Source organism: Coenobita brevimanus, chromosome 45, assembly GCF_032717465.1.
Source record: "Coenobita brevimanus isolate Jiangsu-jjx chromosome 45, ASM3271746v2, whole genome shotgun sequence".
Lineage (NCBI taxonomy): Eukaryota > Metazoa > Arthropoda > Malacostraca > Decapoda > Coenobitidae > Coenobita > Coenobita brevimanus.
In genome coordinates this window covers 29413514-29435096 of record NC_136998.1, presented here as the reverse complement: position 1 = coordinate 29435096, position 21583 = coordinate 29413514, and the positions used below count along the sequence as shown (strand labels likewise).

Genomic DNA, 21583 nt, shown 5'->3' with positions numbered 1-21583 from the left:
CGTCATTCATTAGGAGTTAAGACACGGATGGAAAAATATGTCGCCTCAAAGTATACTAACATCTCATATCTAATCGTTTTACGTAAGATGTGAATAATACCTGTTTATTTTTTGCACTTACATCACAGGTGGGCCTTGTGTCAGTGTTTTGTCCCACGTTTCAGAATGTTTAGGTCCTGTGAGGGGCGTGATGCAGTAACTTTTATCTTGAGGACGTCATTCTCTCTCTCTCTCTCTCTCTCTCTCTCTCTCTCTCTCTCTCACTCTCTCTCTCTCACTCTCTCTCTCTCACTCTCTCTCTCACTAGAACCTTTTCTTCAACTTAGCGCCATAGAAGTAAGTGGATATTGATATCTGTCTTACCCTTCACTTTTTAATTTTAAGCTAAAAAAGAAAAAGGTCTGGTAAAAGCAAGAATACATGAAGAAAGAGTCACCTGAGTCGAGGGGTGTGGTGCGATGGAGGACTTTTTTTTTTTATTATTATTATTATTATTATTATTATTATTTTTGCCAGATTCCGCACTCCCCTTTTTTTTCCTTGTCAATAACAGGCGACTTTATTCAGCTTATGGAACGCTTGAAACTGGAGGCGTTAAGAATGGGCCTCATTAACCGATTCACCACAAAACTTCTCTCTCGGTTGAGCAGAATCTTTTGGGAAGGTGAAGAGGACATAAAAATAAATAAGTTATGATAAATAAAACGTGCTCGTGGCTGAAGGGATCATAGTGTTTACGTAGAAAGAGTAGTGTATCAGGGTGTTTACATAAAAAGAGAGGTGTATCAGGATGTTTACGTAGAAAGAGCACATTGTATCAGGGTGTTTACGTAAAAAGAGCACATTGTATCAGAATGTTTACGAAAAAAGAGCAATGTATCAGGGTGTTTACGTAAAAAGAGCAGTGTAGAGGATGTGGTGGCGAGTTAAGAGGGGGAGGGTGTATGATACGTTATATACTTGTCATGCCTCGTCGTCAGTGTTGCTCAGCCAGATTGTTGCAGTTTGATGATGTACTATTCGTCTTGCATTTTATTTATTTGTATTTTTTTCCCTTAAATGTTAAATATAAGGTTTCACGGGAGAGAGTAATGAGACGTTTTTGTCGTTTTCTGTGCTATATCACTTTATTTTGTTTATATTCATTTATTATTATTGTTATTATTATTATTATTATTATTATTATTATTATTATTATTATTATTGACATATTAAAGTGTAACTGATATATAAAATTATTCGTTAAGGTGGAGGTGTTTTGGTCTCCTGAACCAGCGAGGACAAGACTGTCTTACTGCGAGTACTATCAGGTTCTTATGATTTCTCTTTTAGGTTAATAAAATTATGTTGATATTAAGAAGGTAAAGCTGATGCCAAGGAAGAAATACTATAAAATTTGCTTAATAAACGAGAGTACTGTTCCTATGTTTGTTCTAGTGTTCGCGTGCACACAACCTCGCTTTTGTATGTAAGTTTGATGGCTGGTTTGGCTCAAGGTCAACCTCAGGCGTGGTGTAGGTGGCAACTCCTTCCAGCGCTGACGTAAGCAGACCAAGTTCACTGGACACCTTCAGGACGATGATGTATATATTATTTCCTCCACTCTAACCACGTCAGCACTAGTACCGCATTTCATTTTAGCCCGTTGAACCTAATGTTTAAGTAAGTCAGCAAGTAATAGGAATGAAATATGAATGATCTGCCGTACTGTAGGTGGTTAACCACGTCACCTTGATAACATAATTTCTATAGTTCTTTCACCTTAACTTGGCCTAGACTTTTGTTTTTTACCTTATTGCTCGGAGTTCAGGGGCAGAGAAGGACTGTGTTGCAGCTTTACATTCTTTCCATAATCTAGCCGGCGTCAGTCTACTGTTACAGTGCCGCATTCAAGATGTAAGGGTGATAATTTTTGGCCAAGTTAGAGTAGAAAAAGTAAGCCTATAGACCTTTTTTGCTGGCTGCAGACGGTTTTATTCAGATTACGAAGCACTTGATGAACTGGTGGGTTTAGTACAACTTTAATTTAGCACTCACTGAGAGGAACTCTACCCCAGGCAAATATAATAGCCTGGCGGTAGTATATGAAAAATTAAATACGTCCTCGGGCTGAAGGGATTAACATATTCCTCGGCTGATTTAAACAACTTGCTGTCCGTTCCGAGTCTTTTTTTTTTTTTTTTTTTTCTAGTAAAGACAAGGTACCTACACACTAGAGCCGGGCGACAATAACAGGAACGTTGACTGACAAACTTGGTCGTAATTATGATTTGTTTTTGCTGGGGGGATTGTGAAAAGTATGTACAGAAATTTCCTATGTCTTGTTTTTTTTCCTGCAAGAACAAGTAAGTAGTTACGACGTTATAGTAATCTTAAGTTTGCCTGTGAGTCTTGGCCTTGCTGCACTGCCTCTTAGCGCACTATTATAAGTAAACATATGCTTTCTTTCTTTTCCTTTCTTTATATATCTATATCTATATCTATCTATCTATCTATCTATCTGTCTGTCTATATCTATCTATCTATCTATCTATCTATCCATATCTATCTATCTATCTATCTATCTATATATATATATATATATATATATATATATATATATATATATATATGTATATATATCTTTACAGTAATGCTTAACTGCCACACTTGTTCATTACTATTCATGTCACGAACGCTAACTGATGTGGAGATATCCCAGTATGAATTATCATTTCTACGTACACGTATGCCATACCAATATAGTTATCCACAGAAATCGTGTAGCTATCAGCCTGGCAGTAACCCCATCAGTGAAAGACAGTTAAATTGACCCAGCAAAGAGAGCTACGTTGATATGGTAACAAAGTAAATCAGGTATGGGTTAATGAGGGCACGATGGTGGGAGGGTTAGGTGTTTGGGGGTGGAGTTGAAGGCCAGGATACACGACACGACTCTTGTGGATGACTGTACATACTGTAGTTGAGTATGCAACACATGTAGGCTGTGCACGTGAGCCATACTTTCTGATGACCCTCTACCCTTACCACTGGCTGCAGGAGAGACGTAGAGAGAGAGGGAGAGAGAGAGAGAATATATTATCCAGCAGTAGTTTTGGTCACCCTCTCCCCCTGTCACGGGCTAGAGCGAAAAGTCATAGGTGGGGATTCACACCGAATAGATGCATATTGTTCATTGTCAGGTGGTACGTGGATGCTTTGCCCTACGACACGAGAAGCTTTAGTGACGACATTGTTACTCTCGTGTCTTTCAAAGCCTCTACCATCACCATATTTTCAAAACATTGGTCAGCGGGTCCTCGTTTAGTGTAAATTCCAGGCTGATTTCCCTCTAGCCATTGTAAGGGTATATAGTTAATAGATAGCTTGATTGTGTACATTGGAAAAGTAATTGTTCATATTTTTTACCTGGACGAAAATTATTGGTAGAAGTTTGTATTCTCAGGTGTGCTCGACCGTGTACCAGTGTAATGCAGATACAACTTGTGTGGGTAGTGGCTGTGTACTGGCTTATACTGATGAGGAAGATTCAAATATCGGTGTATCAGTAGCCGGTATTATTTGTAACTGTAACGCATTTGTTCAGACCTAACAACAACCCCAAACCCCTCTCAGCTGGAAGGCTAAGTGTAATCTGAGTAAGGGCCCATTTTACCAGCAACAAAAGGGACCTATTTCTACCTCATAACTAAAACTGATCAAATTTCACGCAACGACAACTTGGTCTTCAGGCCATATGGGTGGTCTAGTAGGATAATTAATAACAACATCTAATACCTACTCTTGCGCAGACCCACAGACTACTGACCTTCCTTAAAGCGATCTACAGATACCACTTCACTACAAATCTCCAGTTTACTGAGAACGTGGAAGCAAGTAACCTACGGGATGCTTTTAACCTTCACTTCAGTTATATACCTGGCGTGATGGAACGTAGAAGGAAATAGAGATGTTTTGAGGGCGACACTGACGCCTAGATTGTTTGTCATTTAGTTACGTACACTTGTAACCTTGCATTGTACGAACAAGGTGAACAAGTATCAACGTAGCCATAAGGGCCTTCAGTAGCCAGTTTATGCTTTACATTTCAGTACGGTGATTTCCTTTAGTTTTCTCTTGCCATCTCCAGAAAATTTTATTCAGCTTACGGGAGACACACTGAATCCTAAGTGTTGGGTGAAGCCTTAATCCTTTCCTTAGATATGTCTTTTGTAACTCTAGTAGCTTAAATCGTCTCATGGTATCCAGAGTATTTAAAAAGACAAGTACTGAAGTGCACAAACTTATGATCACCTAACAGTCTTAACGTGTATTTCCTTTGCTTAGTATGAAAAACAAGAGACATGCCCCTCATAGGATGCTTATGCAGTCTGCTTACCATTCCTGTCAAAACAAATCATGCCCTAGACCAGAACCGACAAGGAGTTGCTCGTAAGTTTGCTTATTACATGAAGAACGGAGACGACATGATTCTGCCCTCTTCGTGTCCATCCTGTAATAATAAATGCCATAGAAGTGATCGTATGTATTTGCAGGAAGAACAAGATACACAGCTCACATGGGATGATTCTGTTCCTTCTTTAACATTCCAGCAAAATGAAACGCTTAACAGTTACGACAAGGATTGATCGTGACTGTGCAGGGAGAAAAGGGCATGGGAAGATTTTTTTACTTAGGGGACTATTACGACAGGGAAATAAAATGGAGATTCGTGATAGAGGTGTCGCAGGAAGATTCTGTGATAAGGTGAAACAGTGCTATGCAGGTGGTATGATATTGTGTGCTTATTTTATAGACGGGTTGGCATAGTTTCCTGTTGTGCGTTCAAGGGCGGTCTTATACGTCATCAGGGTGAACAACAGCCGTTTTCTTTGTTTCCCCTACCGGTGTTTTTGTGCCAGCCAGGGCTAATAATACCGTTAGGATGGGAACCTCGACTCTTTCATGTCATGTATGTAGACTCAACTATCTGGTGCGTATACTGTACACGAAGTCGACCTTGAAAAGCTTTCTGTGGTTACGTCTCTGTTGCTGTACTGTTTTTTTACTCCAACTTGGCGCAGATTTTTGTCCTTTTCAACTTGTTTCATATAGTTCGGTGGCAGAAAAAGGCAGCACTTCGGCTCGACATTCTTTCCATAGCAGTTCTTTGTGACTAACATCATGTTCCAGTGTTAATCTTTTGTTACCACTCTGCATACACGACCTAGAGATGGCAATTTTTGGCCAGGTTAGAGCAAAATCAGTGTACAGTAGTAGCATGCCCGCAAAATCCCTTTCTTTGCATTATTCTACTCTTCACGTCTGTCTTCTTCCTCCGTTAACTTCCCTCTTATTAGCAGCCTCGTAGTCAGTATTACAAAAACAGGAGAGAAAAAAATCGAATAGACTTTTCATGTAATCTTGTATTTTGTGATATTCTGGTTTACGGTTCATAGTGTACGTATCGGAAATGGACTTGATTTACTTTTGTTTGATACGGTACTGTGCACTGTTAAATAGAACGCAAATCAGGGTAAAATTATGTGTTGTCATTTCACACTCTTCCTTGTTATGCGTATAGCCTTTCGCTGGTAATGTTATTTCTTATAAAGCCGTATTCTCGTTGGCTTAGATTTCGTAACACTTCTTCCTGGGCAACTTATTTTGCACATTACGCGTTAACACTTTCAGGCTGCTATGACACTCTCAGCTGATCTCACCATTAGACCTTGCATAGCCTTTACCCTTTCATTACGGAGACGCCTTTTTTATTTTTATTTCTGATTTCTTCATGCTGTCTCCAGGCGATTTATTCTGGTCTGGGGGGACTTCGAGAAAGGTTACTTAGAAGCCGTCAGTATCACCTTTCAGAGCCTATCAAAAGATGAGAACACTTCTGGAGGTATCATCAACATCATCATCATCATCATCATCATCGCTTCTTTTTCCCACCTAAGAATGTGATGTAGGATACAGAAAATAGGGAAAGATAGAACACAGTAGAAGAAGAGATAATTAGCAGCATGCCCAGTGAAAAAGGACCAAACACTCTTTCACTGTTCATTCTCCCGGAATCCTAACTTGTAAAGGTCTAACCTTTAACCATGTGCACACATGCCATGGCACCTGTTTTACCAGTAAGGTGCACATCGTTGCTGACAACTGTGGTATGAGTACAGTAGGTCACTTTACGATTCTGTGGTGGTTTATTTATCAGATTTAGTTGACCTCGGATGGTATGTGGTGGCGACAATCATCCACTGACTTGATGAAATGCTGCCTATTTCTTCCTTCGCTTTTGTCATTCTCCATCTGTGTCTGCCGTCTTTTTTTCCATTCTCTATTCTTCTTGTCACTTTTTGTTACCATACTCTTTCCGCCTCAGTGGCTCTGCCTTGTGTGACAAGCCTAATGGTTTCCAGTAACCCAGGAAGCCATTTTCAACGGTGTGTGGTAACCATTTAGTCAGATAAAGGGATGCTGTGGAGCCTGCTATGGTGTTCCTCTTAACAGGGTGAAAGGACGCAAATTCGGCGTCCATCCGGTTACCAAACTTCCACACATTTCTGCGTTTCACTGTAACGAGATGCTGTCTGCCATAAGGGAACATCGATTCACTGGACGGGATGACCCTACAGGGCCAGTTGCTTGCCTGCGGTTGATTGGTCTGCCCGGCCAAACAGACTGTGGTTACTCAACAACAGCAACAAAGGTTAACCTCATCGGTCATCCGGTGTTAATCAGAATAAAATAAATAAATAAATAAATAGTTATCACACACAAGGAGTTATTGTTATAAGTGGTGGCAGATTATGTATACCCGGGCAAGTCATCTCCAGATTTGCTTGTAGCTTACTAAAATGCTCTTAACCATTAAAACAGATACTATTGCAGAACTGTGTGCATCATATTGTGAATAGATTCTGTAGCACCCTAGAAAATATGGCCCATCTTGACTGAGCGAGAAAAGTGTGTTGAAACTACCGGTTAAAGGGAGAACAGCTGTATTTCCCCACGTGTGACGTCAGCGATGCGTCATAACCCCGCTTGGCGTCATAGATGCGTAGCCCCTGGGAATGTCCGGAACTCTAGATCTCCTGTGTTTGTGATACACAGAACGTGAAGTTACAACGTCCTCCCACGCCGCCAACGTTTCATACGTTTAATGTCCTTGTTTTCACCGCCGTCTGTATGTACATTATGCGGGCTTTTTCCACATCGATTTTTAGTAAGCCCAACTGAAAGAGTTGTCAGTTACATTACAGCCGGGTGGTACCACAGTATTGCTATCTGAAACTTATCGAAAGTTGGGACGGAGAATGAGTTGTCTAGATGTACTTTGATAACTGGTTTCCTTATCTCTTTATAGTTAAGAGTACCATACCTCGTCGTTATCCACAGTAAGTCTGTCTATACTAAAGTTTTTGCCTCCTTGGCAGTCAACTGTCTTTCTCACCCTCCCTCTACAGTGTCTTCCTCACCTTCTCACTCCCTCACCCCACACCCCACACCCCACTCTTCCCCAATCTACTTTCTATGCTTTAACTCAGCTTTCCATCCCCCTCACCCACGCACGCACACCTCACGCATATTCTCCCTCTCCTTTCACATCAGTCCCTCCCCTTTACGCTACTCCTCCCACACTGCCCTACCTACCGTACACTCCATAATCCTTACCCACTCATAATTTCCTCTTCCCATCACACTGACAAACTTCACACTTCCTACGCCCTCAGCATCCCTCTCCCCCACACTTCCTTGCTTCCCCACATCTTCACACTCCTGCACACTTCCCTGCTTCCCCACACTTCTCCTTCCCCACACTCTCCTACTTCCTCATCCCCCCTATTCCTTTGTAGTTCCTCCACACTTCCTTGCACCCCCTATTAACCTCATTTCTCCCACTACCTACTTTCCCATACTGTCCCACTCCCCAACACCACCCTGCTCCCCCATGCTACTCTGCTCCCCACACTAACCTACTCCCCACCCTAATGTACTCCCCACACTAACCTGCTCCTCACACTAACCTGCTCCTCACACTAACCTGCTCCGCACACACTATCCTACTCCCCCCCACTCTGCCCTAGTTCTCCCACTCTACCCTGCTTCTCCCACACTACCCTGCTTCTCCCACACTACCCTACTTCTCCTACACTACCCTACTCCCCCCACATTATCCTACTCCCCCCACACTACCATACTCCCCCCACACTACCATACTCCCCCCCCACATAACCCCACTCCCTCCACACAACCCTACTCCCCCCACACTACCCTGCTACCCCATTACCCTGCTACCCCATTACCCTACTGTACTCCCCCATACTACCCCACTACACCATTCTCCCACACTACTCCACACTCCCCCCACACTCTCCCCCACACACAGCCTTACTTCCCCCACGTCATTACTTTATTCCTCATTCTCTTGCTTCGCTGCTTCATCCACACTCTTCCTTGCTTCCTTTAACTCCATATTTTTATTATCTCCCCTGTCTACAGTATTTTTCCTTTCCAAATAGAATTCCCAGCCATTTCTCCCACCCCTCCCACTCACATTCTGCTACACTTCTCATTCTCATCCACACCTTTATCACCTCTTTCCCACACCTCCAGCTGTACTTACTATTTCCATTCCACAGTTTCCATTCCCTAGTTTGTATTGTCATGTGATTTAGAACTTTTAAGTGAGGTTGCTTGATTTTAGAGTGTCATTTATTAATCAAAGGGAAAAGTTTACCCACATGATATGTAGTTACAAAATACCTAAAGAGGATCTAAGTTGGGCCAAAACTCTAAGCATCAGAAAAGCCATTATCTGTGGGTTTGGCTTTAGGTCAGTAACAGAGTGAGGTAACTGTCCATATGCTATGAGGTAACTGGCCATATGCTGTATGTAAGAAGGGTGTAAGTAGGAATGGTATTTTCTGTACTGGTTACAAACATTGGGTTTACAAGAAATGTAGTGGAGTGAGTGGCAACCTATGTTTGGTGATGGATCTCTGGTGTAGGCTAGTAGTTGTAGTAACATAGCCAAAGTACACAATGAAGGCTTAATAAGGTAAGTACCCTAGTGATGGGAGATTAGTCACCGGGAGTTGTGAACGAACTTTGCTACGTCTGTGCTGTTATCATTGCTGGAGGTGGAGCCAGGCAATGAGCAATTACTAGGGTGTGAATAGAAAAGGTTCTGAGAATTTCTGCCCATCCTGACATTGCAAGTGTCATCATTGTCCACAGAAGGGAAATTGTTGGGTTCCTGTGTTAGGAGTGTAATACTGTATGGCAGTGAAACATGGAAAGTAAGGATATAATGAGACTGGGACGAAAGGAAATGAGAATGATCTGTTGGCTGTGTGGAGTAAAATTTGACGGTGGATTATCTTCAGAAAAACTGAGAAGATGAATGGGAGTGTAAAGCATCAGTAAGGAAGTAAAATGGAGATTCAGATGGTTTGGACAGGTTGAGAGGTTAGACGAGGGGAGTTGGGTGCGGAGGTGTAGAAGTTCTATATTGAGGTACTGGTCCTTCAATGGAGAGGTAGACCAAGGGAGACAGTAGATGAGGTGGTGTGTGCTGACCTCAAATCCAATGGTATTACTTGAGAACTGGCACAGGACAGAGCAGGGAGGAGGAGTGCTATCAGGTGAACCCATCTGAGCCATGCTACATGGAAAAATAAATGAAAACCAGAGGTGAAAATAATTATTCGTATGTGAATATGATTATTGTTTTTTCTGTTATTGATATTTTTTTTGTTATTTATTTATTTATTTATTTGAATAAAGAACTTCTTACAATGGATGTGATTTCATGTTGTTCATATTTTCAGAGCACAAAATAGTGATGGTTGGACTGGACAATGCTGGGAAGACCACAATCCTGTACCAGCTGCTGATGAATGAAGTGGTGCACACATCCCCCACCATTGGCAGTAATGTGGAGGAGGTGGTGTGGAAGAACTTGCACTTCATTATGTGGGACCTCGGAGGCCAGGAGTCTCTCAGGTCGGCATGGAATACCTATTACACCAACACAGAGGTGAGTGTGTAGTTGGACTCGAACACAAGTTTTTATTAAACAAACTTACCTGCAGTTTATACTTTGTACACTCTTCTCTTGGTTGACATGGAGTGCTTATTACACCTGTTACACCAACACAGAGGTTAGCATGTAGTTGGAGTTAAAACACTGGTTTTGATTAATCTCATCTGTTCAGTAACTATCTATCTATCTATCTATTGCCAGACGCCATAATCCCGTAAGGGGTGGCCATTTGACTTTGAGTTATTTGTTTTACGGGGAGGGGCACTAACCCTCCACCAACCCACTTGCTGACACGTAGGGAGCACGTATGAGTTGGTTGTATGGTTACCGCCCAGCGTTGTAAATGGTTTCTTGGCTTACAGGAAACCATTTGGCTTGTCACTCAATGTAAAGCCACCTGTAAAGGAAAGAAAAGCAATAAGTGACAAGAGAGATGGGAGAAATAGGAAGAGAGGACAACAGGCACAGAAAAAGAATGATAAAGGCTAAGGAAGAAGTAGGCAGCACTACATCAAGTGAGTGGATGATGGTCGCCACCACCTCACATTTTTCATTTTTATCTTGCAGTTCCCATACAGTTTTATTCAGTTTGGGAAAAACCCTCTCTTATTCAGTAGGTTAATAAAGACTGTATTTAAGCTCTCCAGTGCAAAATATTCCTCCCAAGGTAAATAAAGTTGTCTGGTTATTTCAGAAAAAGAATGTCATTGTTGAGATTTAGCTGGCACAGGTTATATTCCATTCATATGAAATTCCCATGGTATCTCACCACTTTGAGTGCTGAACTATTACAATTGATTGATACTGTCTTAGAATGTAAAACTAATTGTGAAGAAATAGTATGGAAAGGATGTAGAGTGCTAATATTATCTTATTTTGTCATTGAGCCCTGGGGACAATGCTGCAAAGGAGCAAAATCTCTGAATTTGTGGTAGACAGATGCTAGTCATCGGTATCATATAAAAGTCATCTTGCTTACTGTATAGTTGACAGAGCTGACATAGGTGTGTTGCAGAAGATGAATACAATATCTTGAGAGTTTTCCCAAAGTATGTTTCATTTAGTTGGTGTGATGTAGTATCACAGGCAAAAGTCGCGATTGTATGGGCGGTGGTGAGAAAATGGGTGTAAGTCGGATGGTGGAAAAGGTGTATCTGAGTAAGTTTGAGAGGCATGGTAGGCCAAGAAGATATTGTAGCTAGGTGTGGTAGATACCGGTAAGTGTTTAATGGAGTGAGGTATGAAAGTTGATGACGCTATGGAACTGGTTGGAAGAATTTTGTACCGTAGAGTGTATGACAGGGGTTTAGCCTCTCTGTTTTCACCAGGCGACATGATAGATATCAGATTAACTAATTGATAGTTAATATGAAATGCATAAGTGTGGATGATTATGCTTGTGAGGTGGAGTCAGGATTTCCAGGGCCTTTATAGTGAGTGAATGAGATTGTGACCCATTTAATTAGGCATGCTGTTGATAAGTTCCCCTCTGTTAGTTTTTTCCTTGCTCTGTGAACCTGCATCACACCATCTTTGGTTGGGAAGAGTTGAGGATGATGATGATAATGAATAGTCATTGATTGTAAAGCAGGGCAGTACCTTATGTTTGAGTAGACCTTCAGGCTGTTGCATTGATTTCATATACTGTAAATTCAGTGCTGGTGGGCGTTGTTAGAGTGTCCTATCATAATTTTGAATCCCATCAGGTATACGATGGCATAATACAGACTGAAACGCAAAAACATAGCTGTTACAAAGCTTAAACTTTCAACTTAAGTGCTAATGCAAAATATATCTTATAATCCACTGTGCTCGCAGTGTAATGCAGCCCCTCACGTTTACCTCATGCACCGCACTGTCAAATACATGCATGCATGCATGCGTGCTCTCTCTCTCTCTCACACACACACACACACACACACACACACACACACACACACACACACACACACAGAGAGAGAGAGAGAGAGCTAAAGATCTCTGGAAGCACCCAGTTGAAGTGACCAGTTTCCTGCAGACCACAGGATTCACATCCAGAGGAGTCTGGCCAAACAAAGAGGATAATGACAATATTCATATGAACTACTTTGTACAGACACCTCTTTTTTATCTATATGTGACCAGTGTGGGGAAAGAGGTAAATCAGGTCATCACACTCCTATCAGTGCTGGACAGGGATGCCTTTGTGCAATGGCACTGATTAAATCGGGAAGTTCCATTTATCAGCTGTATAAATAACTCATTGCCCCCTTTCAGTCCCTGAAAAGGAGTTTGCTAGACTGAAAGAGAAAGGATAACATCAACCTGCAGTCTGCCAGGTTCATACTCAGTTCAGGATGGAGTAACAGCAACAACAAACAAAAATAACAACTCTTTCTCCAAGGATAATGTCCATTTCTACAGTGAACCTCATGTGGACTGATACAGATTTACGGTTCTGTATATACAGAACTCCAGTTATATATGGACAAAGCTTTTTTTTTTTTTTTTTTTTTTTTTTTTTTTTTATAATCAGGATGTCATTTGATGTATTTCAAGTTTTTTTTATATACAGCTTTTTTTTTTTTTTTTTTTTTCCCAAATAATTACAGCAAGGAAATAACAGAAAGAAACATAGTAATGAAAATGGCTCAGTTTAAAAACAAAAGAATGCACATAGAAAGGGTGCCAAAGAAAGTTTGTGAAAGTGAGCAGTTGGTAGCAGCAGACCTTTTGTGACGAAGAAGAAGAGAGTGGAACAGTGTTTTGATAAAAGAAAAGGAAGAGGAGCGTTTGAGAGAGTAAGGGAGTCGAGAGAAACTTTTGTCATGACCATCCTCTGTCTGGGTGTTTCCTGGAGGGAGCAGGGTGTTGGAGATGATGATAATGATGATTAAATACAAAGATTGAATACGTGAATGAAATTATAGGTATAGTAAGCTGTCTATGAGGTACAGATTAGAGAGTGGTATTTTATTTGTATTTTACCTATTGATATCATACATTATGCAGCAGAGTATGGTGTATGTCAGTTAGTGGTATTAATGTCAAAAGTTAGTCTATTAAAACATTGTTTTTAACTTTCAGTTCGTGATCTTGGTGATTGACTCAACAGACCGAGAACGATTAAGCATAACAAGGGAAGAATTGTACAAGATGCTTGCTCATGAGGAGTTGAGTCGTGCAGCAGTGTTGGTGTATGCCAACAAACAGGATGTCAAGGGGTCTATGACAGCTGCAGAAATATCTCGCCTTCTTAATCTTACATCAATCAAGAAGCATCGGTGGCAGATTCAAGGCTGCTGTGCCCTTACTGGAGAAGGGTTAGTTTTCTGTATCGATATTCACTAATTTACAGAATTTTTCAGGATTGAAGAATTTTTTATACCTACAGGTCACTCCCTGGTTGAGGACTGTAAGCTGCCTTAGCAGTACTGTACTACTAGAAGTTTTGCAGGTATCTCTGTGCAGTGCTAATGAAAATCTTGTGTCACTAGATTGAAGAGGTCAGTGCAACTGTCATGCACCCCTCTGTATTCAGTCCTCTGTTTCATAGAAAGACCTTGAACCACTTTACTATCCACTTCCTTTAACACACATGTATATACTGTATAGCCAAGGCCTTCAAAAATATAAACATGGATGTAAGCATTTCTCCGGGTAAGTAAATAAAAAAGAATTGCTTTAAAAGCTCTCTGTCTTCTGTGATGACTGACAAAGGAAAACATGAATAGGATGCTGCTTATGATGACAGTGTTGATTTATTTAGCTGTTCTGTAACATACTTGTCTTGATTGCAGGTTGTATCAGGGACTTGAATGGATTGGCAGCACTTTAAAAAGCAAATGACAGCTACAACCCCATAGTCAGGATGTTCCCAGCAAGCTGTGATGGTCTTCAATTGTGTGTATATAATATATAAATGTGTTTAAGTTATTTAAACCATGACGTATGTTGTGCAAGTGTAAAGATATCAAGTGAAGTGTAAATGTGAATGTTTTTAAGACAAGAACTTATCAAATTTTAACTACCAAATACTATAGTTTGGAAGCAGATTCCCTTTTAAAACTAATAATGCAGTATTTTTCTTCCCTGAAATTTCAAGGGTTAGTCCAAGTGTAGTAAGATAAACAAACCTTTAGAGTGGAAAAGCACATAGCTAATGAAGTTCTCACATTTTTTTATTTACATTTAATCAGTTGTTGGGCTTTGGAAGAAGGTCCAGCACAGAGAAATGTGTTCAGCTCTTCCAGATCTAAAGCCAAGGTACCGGTATGTATGTATGATCTCTGCTAAATGAGAGAAATGCCTGTACATTTATATTCTTGTAGCTCTGAATGGTCACTAGAAACTGTAAGTCCTTTGGCGTCAGTTTACTATCTGACTACATTCTATTAAATATAGTTTTTGTATGAACTCATTTTTATCTGTAGGAACATTTGTACTTCATTGTGTATATAGCCTGAAGGTTAGTATTTGCAGTTACTCCTTTAATTCTTGGGAATAATATTATTAGTCAAGTGGATTTACAGTACCTGTTTGGCGCTGATACTGCGAGTCATGTATGAATGATTGGATTGCTAACTGGGATACCATTCCTTATTAGGTGGGATTAATAATGGGCTCAACTTGGGCATCGTTAGCTTCTGAAAACTGATCACGTTTATTGGAGCTGAAAAAAAAATACAAACAACAATATACAAACACTCTAGTAATAAATTAGACCTTACCTCAGTATCTCAGCAAATACAGTAAGTCCTTGTAATAAGTAGCCTATATTAAATTTTTCTGTTTAATCCTCCATGAATTAATGACAAATTGCCTTTTGATATTCCTTTGTTACCCCTAAAGTTGGTTTATCAGTTTACCTCAGTTTACATTGTCTGTTATATGAAAAGAGTTTATATATTAAGACACATCTCTGACTTATAACAGGACTGCTTGTACAGTAATGTCTATGTGTGTGTATGTATATTTCATTCAGATAAAGTTTCCATCTGAACAGTAATTGCTGCATTAGTTTAGAGTGATAAAACCAAAATAGGAAGTAGATATTGATAGTTATTGGATCAAGATACTGTCCCTTCCTGACATTTATTAATTTTTTTCTCTCTTAAAGGCTTACGTTCAAAACAATTTACTCTTTCTTGAAACCGTCCTGATGACACATACTGTAAATGATCATTGTGCATATTGTAGCAGCATATTGTAAAGAACCTTATGATCACTTGTAGGTCAGGTTGTTTAAACAGTTTCATGAGTAAAAAAAAAAAAGGAAACTTTTATTAACCACTTCTTAGTGGACATGCTTGTGTACTGTACAGTATTTTATTCAGGCTGTATTAAGACCACTTAATTCAGCCAAGGGTAATTTTAGCAATCCATTGGTTAATTGCAATAGTTTTCACCCCTCTCGCTATTAGAATTCCTCTTGACTGAATAGAATACAGTAGTCTTGTGGGAGCTTGAATGAAATATACGGTACTACATCCAAAGAAAGTAGAACGATTAATGAAAAGTACTATAAAGCCTTGTGAATGTTGTTTTGTAAATTGAGTTGATAGGAGACCATTTGTTGGAGATTTTTAATGCAGTATTTAAATGCTTGAACTTATTTTCTGAAAGTTTCTTCAGAAAGATTTTTCAGCTTGCATTATAATACTTTGGTCCATCATGCCCTGTTGCTCATGGTGTTGTGAAAGAGACATGAATGTTGATTTAGTCTTCCAGGAGTTGTGTTTGAGGTACAGTAGTTACATTACCATACATGCTGTGTTTGGTGAATTTACAAAAAGTGTATTAGTATTTTTCTGATTAGCAAAGGTTTTTAACTCCCATTCATATTTTGTAAACATTAATGTTTAAATCTTTTTAACAATGACTTTCAGACAAAAATTTTAGTTTCACAATTTCTTTAAAACAGCTTTATTATCTTGACTGTTGGAATGGTATTTCTGACCATCATTTTAACATATTAGAGTTTGTTGACCTTAAGTGGGAATAAGAGTTTGGATGACGATGATGATGATGATGATGATGATGACCTAAGGTGGGAATACAGTTTAGATGATGATGATGATAACTGTCAAATGTTGCTTGATCTCTAGTCGTACTGGATGGTCTAATACAAATACTGTAGTTTGTAACTATTGTATACTGAATTTTTAAAAATCCAGTACATACTATGGCTTCCAAGCATTAATCTTGTTTTTGATCATTGTATCTACATTCTTACAATAGTTCTTGGATTCTGTATTCCTCTTTCATTTAATGAAGGTTAGTAATTTTGCTTCTGACTGGTGTTCGCTAATTCCTTGTTGGTGTCCCAGCAGTTTTGAGGAAGACGTATTCAGTGGAAGTACAGCACAGTACACAGTCATAAACATATTCCATAGACAATGCACTGTAGAACTTCTTATAACAGTAACAGTAGATTTATTATCTATCTGCCTCATACACCATTTATATATATATATTTATATATATAACACCATCTCACCACATTTCTAGACAACATTATAATTTTGATAGTATGTTGACCATTGTCATTTTATCAGTTTTGGCACTGAAGGTGGATGGTTATTTTGTCACCCTGTCAGTTTGTCCACCAGAGTATAAGACGTATAAGACAACCAATTAGATGATGATAGTATAATTTTGTGGGGTTCTTCCGATTGGTGTGTCGATGAAGTGATTCAGTTTGGACAAGGATAGAGTGGGAACATTAACAAAATACCAGCTCAGCATGTTTTAATGAAGAACTTTAGAGAGTGGAGGCCTGGATACACTTTGATATTCATTGATGACATTTACCAGGTCAGTTTAACTAATGACTGGTATCCCTGTTCATATATGTTAACTGACACCAGCAAGCACTTGTATACATCACAGTTGTCAGGTGTACCTTTAAACTGCCAGGCCACAGCAACGTACTAATGCTGCCCCAAGTTATCTATGGTAAACTGTACATGCCTTACTGAATTTGCACATATAGTAAGACTTTGCTGTTGAGCCCTCCGTTGCCTGTGTTTCCTTACATAGTAACTTTTATTTAAAAAATATATATATATATATATATATATATATATATATACTGTATATATATATCACTTGTCATTATTTCCTGTGGCAGTGTTATATTCGTGCATTTTTTTTTTTTTTTTTTTTTTTTTTTTTTTTTTTTTGTGTGTGACCTGTTACCTGGTATTTTGTGTATTGTACAAGCATTCCACAATTGGCTTCATTAACCAACTTAGCCCAGGGACATCTTTTTCATTTTATTCTTGCTTTTGTACATTTATGTTCAGAGATAATTTACCATGCTAGCATGTGTAGGTTCCATTATCCAGTGGCAAATGTCCAGGCATTGTTATCTTGAGCAATTTTTCTGCCCTGTCTCCTAGCCCATAGGTCCCCAGGCACGATTGCATCCCATGTGTTCCTTGGTCGGTCTCTGGACACTTCCCTCGCCATTCAGAACTGCAACCCTCCTCAGCAAGTCATCATCTTGCCTCCTCTCAACCTGCCAGTTTGCATCACCTCTGATATTCTTATGTCTTATCCCATGCATGCTGCAGTATACCTTTTACTACCATTGCATCTTCTTTCGACCCGTGTATTGGAAGTTGCACACTTCACACACTCACCCTGTTTCACCCGTGTGTTGGAAGTTGTACATTTCACACTCTCACCCTGTTTCTGTGAAATTATTGTTGACCTTGACCTTTGTTTTATCAGTCAGTATTATTTTTCAGTCCCTCTGGTTCCATATCATCCCTCCACCTCTTAGGCTTCTCTGGCCTCCTCCTTGCTTCCAGCAACCAAACTAATTCATCAGTATATAACAGCACCCATAGTAGACCTGACAGTTTTATTCAATTTAGGATAGACTTTTCAAACTGGAGGGGTTAGATACATCTAATAAACCTGTTAGAATAAAATAGTCCCTTCCTCTGTTAAGAGTAAACTAAAAAAGATGTCACCAGGAGTCAAGTGGCTAATCTGTCTAGATATCTTGTGTTTGTTTCTTTTGCATGTTGCCCTCCTTTTGTACTGTACTCAGTGTAAAATATCCATATTGAATATCAGAAAGACATTCCATAATACCATAAACATAAATGAAAAAGCTTCATGGTGATGCAGCTTTCATAATTATTGACTCTTATCACATACCTGAAAAATATAATATCCGTTATCAGTTTCGTCTGCATAATAAATACAGTATTTGAATGTATTGGTATGAGAGAAGAACAAAAAGATATTTTCATATTAATGAGGTTAATGGAGATAACTTATCCCCTAGCAAAGAAGTACCTCCAGTCTAAGCAAAATTATCTGGCACTCGCAGTAGTTAGTTTGTTTTTACCAGAAGGAACAGGGCCACTCCCACAACATGATTACCAAGGTGTGGTTGCATGATACTTGTTGGACGTTAGTTATGAAGCCAATAGGAATGAGTCTTCCTGGCTACTAGTCGAACAGACCCTTCAGTCTGACTACACTCTGCCATCATGTAACATAATAGGGGTTAGGGATTTTTGCCAAGTTAGAAAAACAAGTTCTAAAGTATCTGCCATATCTTTTGTTGTAGCGAATTTGATAATGTCCTGATTTTGCCTGACAAGATTTTTATAAGATTTTTAACTAAAAGCCTCTGATACACTGAAATGAACTTTATATGTAGGTCTGTAATTTCTTGTAATTCGTCTCCATTGTTAGCACTGAAGGAGAACGATATACTGTACATCTAGTCAGGGTGAAGGAAGCATTCTCTTCATTTCTTTATAATGGCAGTAACACGAAAGGAATTATGTTCGTGCTAATACCAGACAGTCTATTCAAGTGAGAAAATTCATAGGCCTAGAGAGTTAATGAAGATGTATGTTTACCTCTTTGGTCTTATGGATTTCTCTCACTTGGATGACATCATCTGCTGTTGGCCAAAAAAAAGATCCAAAGTGTCATTGCTGTTCTCAGGTGCTTGAATAAACTGTCCATTTATAAATGAGAAATGTAGCTTTTCAAATTCTTTTCATAAATGATGGATTTTTTGGCTGTTATAGTTCATGAATACATAGTGTAAATGTGAATGATTCTTATCATTAGTTACTGGTTGTGATTCTTCCTTCTCTTACTGCCATACTGGGAATGCTTTCAGAACTTCAGGAATAGATAAAAATAATGAGTTCAAAATTATTTGGTAATTATATAACTTGCCTTTGTTTTGGTGTTTGTATTGTTTGCAGTAAGCTTTCATCATACTAACAACATCAGTAACCATTAGGATCTAAAGAAAAACTTCAGCGGTCCATGTACATTTTTTTTTGTTTTTTTTTTGTTTACCACAGTGAGTAAGGATGTCTGTGTGGGTGTATGCATGGATGCATGTGTTTGTTTGTGTGCTTGTTTGTTTTGATATTTAGATAGAATTAAGCATTAAGTGAACATGTTCAGTTTTGAAATATATGTAGATGATGATGACACTTCAAACAGACTATGTAGGTACAATAAATTCATCTTTACTCATTATGGAAAATTGCATTTATAACATTGATGTTGGAGTCCTATCATTCACAGAACAATACTAAAGTGATTGTCTCTGTTAACATTGTGAATATTCAAGCTTTCATTATACTTCTTATCCTTCTAATCTCTTCTCTCAGATGATGTATTTTTCATACTATTATCAGATTATCTTATTCAAGTTTAAGAGGCTCATTAGCAATGGAGGTAGTAATTAAGGCACTTCTAACCCTTTACATTTGAAATTTCTCCCCTAAGCTGAATAACATTATCCAGAGATGGTTAGATAAACCACAAATGCCCCCGGTTGTTGTTGCTGAGCAACCCTGGTCAGAGTGGCTGAATAGACCCATCAACCACGGGCAAACAGTCGCCCCTGCAGGATTGTCCATGCAGTGAACCGATATTCCCTTGCAGTAAACAACAGGGTATGGGAAGAATATGGAAGTTTTGTTCCCGATGGCCACATTTGTGTCTTCACCCAGTTAACCAGGACACAACAGTAGGCTCCACATTGCTCTGTTATCTGACTGTATGGTTACCACCCAGTGTTAGAAATGGTTTCCTGGCTTACAGGAAACCATTTTGTCACTCAGTGTAGAGCCACCTGAAGGGAAAAGAAGGGTAGTAAAAGTGAGAGGAAGTATAAGAGAACTAGAAAAAGAATGATAAAGGTGAAGGAAAAAGTAAGTGGCTGTACATCAAGTAATTGGATGATAGTCACCACCACCTTCCACCATAGATGATCCAAGTTAAAGAATTAAAGAGCCCTCATACTGGCATAGCAACTTCATGTACATGGGTATTGTATACCAAGGGAACTGTACTAGGCAGGTGATTTAACTGGAAGTGTAACTGTTTCTTCCTCACCTGGCCCTAGGGTGGGAAAGGAGGTCCAGATGATGATGATGATGTAACTGTTTCACATTTGGGGTGTACCATTTATTTTCACTATCTTCAGACATTTTTATTTCAGCATTGGAGTGACTTTGAAGTGGAGGAGTTAGATACAGACTTCATTAACCCATTCAGTACTAGAGGCCATTCCAAAGTTGGATGAAGTAATCTAGATATAGCAGAAATAATATTTCGCTGGATTCAAGGGGGTAACAACAAAAAAAGAATTTCAGAAAAGGGAGCATATAATGGGGGGTACATATAATGAGGAGTTACTGAATGTGAAAAACCACTCTAAGTCTGTATTGTTCATTGTATTTGACATAGATTTAGCTTACAAATAATGGTTTAACAACTGGAACTCCAGGATTGCTGTACCATTTTCATACTGTTTCCTGTACTTTTGTATTTTATGCTGATATACTTTTTTTTTACGTAACTGGATGATAGTTGTGTATTTTCTAATCAGTAGGCTACCATTTAATTGAGGCTGAAGTGCAGTAGTATAATGAGAATGATGGTGAATGTAAGGATGCCTGTTACAGGCATACTTACATCCACCCTAATGGGGTTCCCCCCCCCCCTTTTTTTTTTAAAGTAGGATATGTTAAATCTCTTCACTAATGACTTTTATTTTTTAGTTTATTCTTGCAACCTGCAGACAATGTTACTCAGCCCTGGAGAGAAATCTTGAAGTTAGTGGGGTTAATGGAGGCTATACTTAACCCATCTCAAGGTGAATAAATTGGTCTGGAGGTAGCAGTATTAATTTTTTTTAACCCATGGATTGCGAGCCACAGCTCAGGCTGGAAAGCATCACTTTGTGAGCCACAGGCTGTGCTAACCTTCCAGTGGCCGTGCATCACTGCTAACTAGTACTGTACACCCCTATGCAAACTTACGCATGGTGCTCCGCAAAGATGGAGAGAGAGAGAGTTTTTTTTGTTTTCACCAGATGATGCCCTAGAACTGATATTTACCTTCAAGTTGATAATAAGCAAACACTATTATTTTTATTTATTTTTGTTTTCACTACACCCCTACGCAAACTTACGCATGGCATTATGCAAAGGCGGAGAGAGAGAGAGAGTGATTTTTTTTTTTTTTTTTTTTTTTTTTTTTTTTTACCAGATGATGCCCCTGGATGTTTAT

General features: G+C 39.2%; 1 protein-coding gene across 1 annotated transcript; it reads left to right on the top strand.

The window, feature by feature from the left end:
• The first annotated feature begins 636 nt into the window (after nt 1-636).
• Arl5 (ADP-ribosylation factor-like 5) lies at nt 637-13861 on the top strand. Its single transcript, XM_080271190.1, has 4 exons — nt 637-664; nt 9819-10027; nt 13100-13335; nt 13813-13861. The coding sequence occupies exons 2-4, from the start codon at nt 9833-9835 to the stop codon at nt 13859-13861; spliced, it is 480 nt and encodes a 159-aa protein (XP_080127316.1). The 5' UTR covers nt 637-664; nt 9819-9832.
• The last annotated feature ends 7722 nt before the right edge of the window (nt 13862-21583 follow it).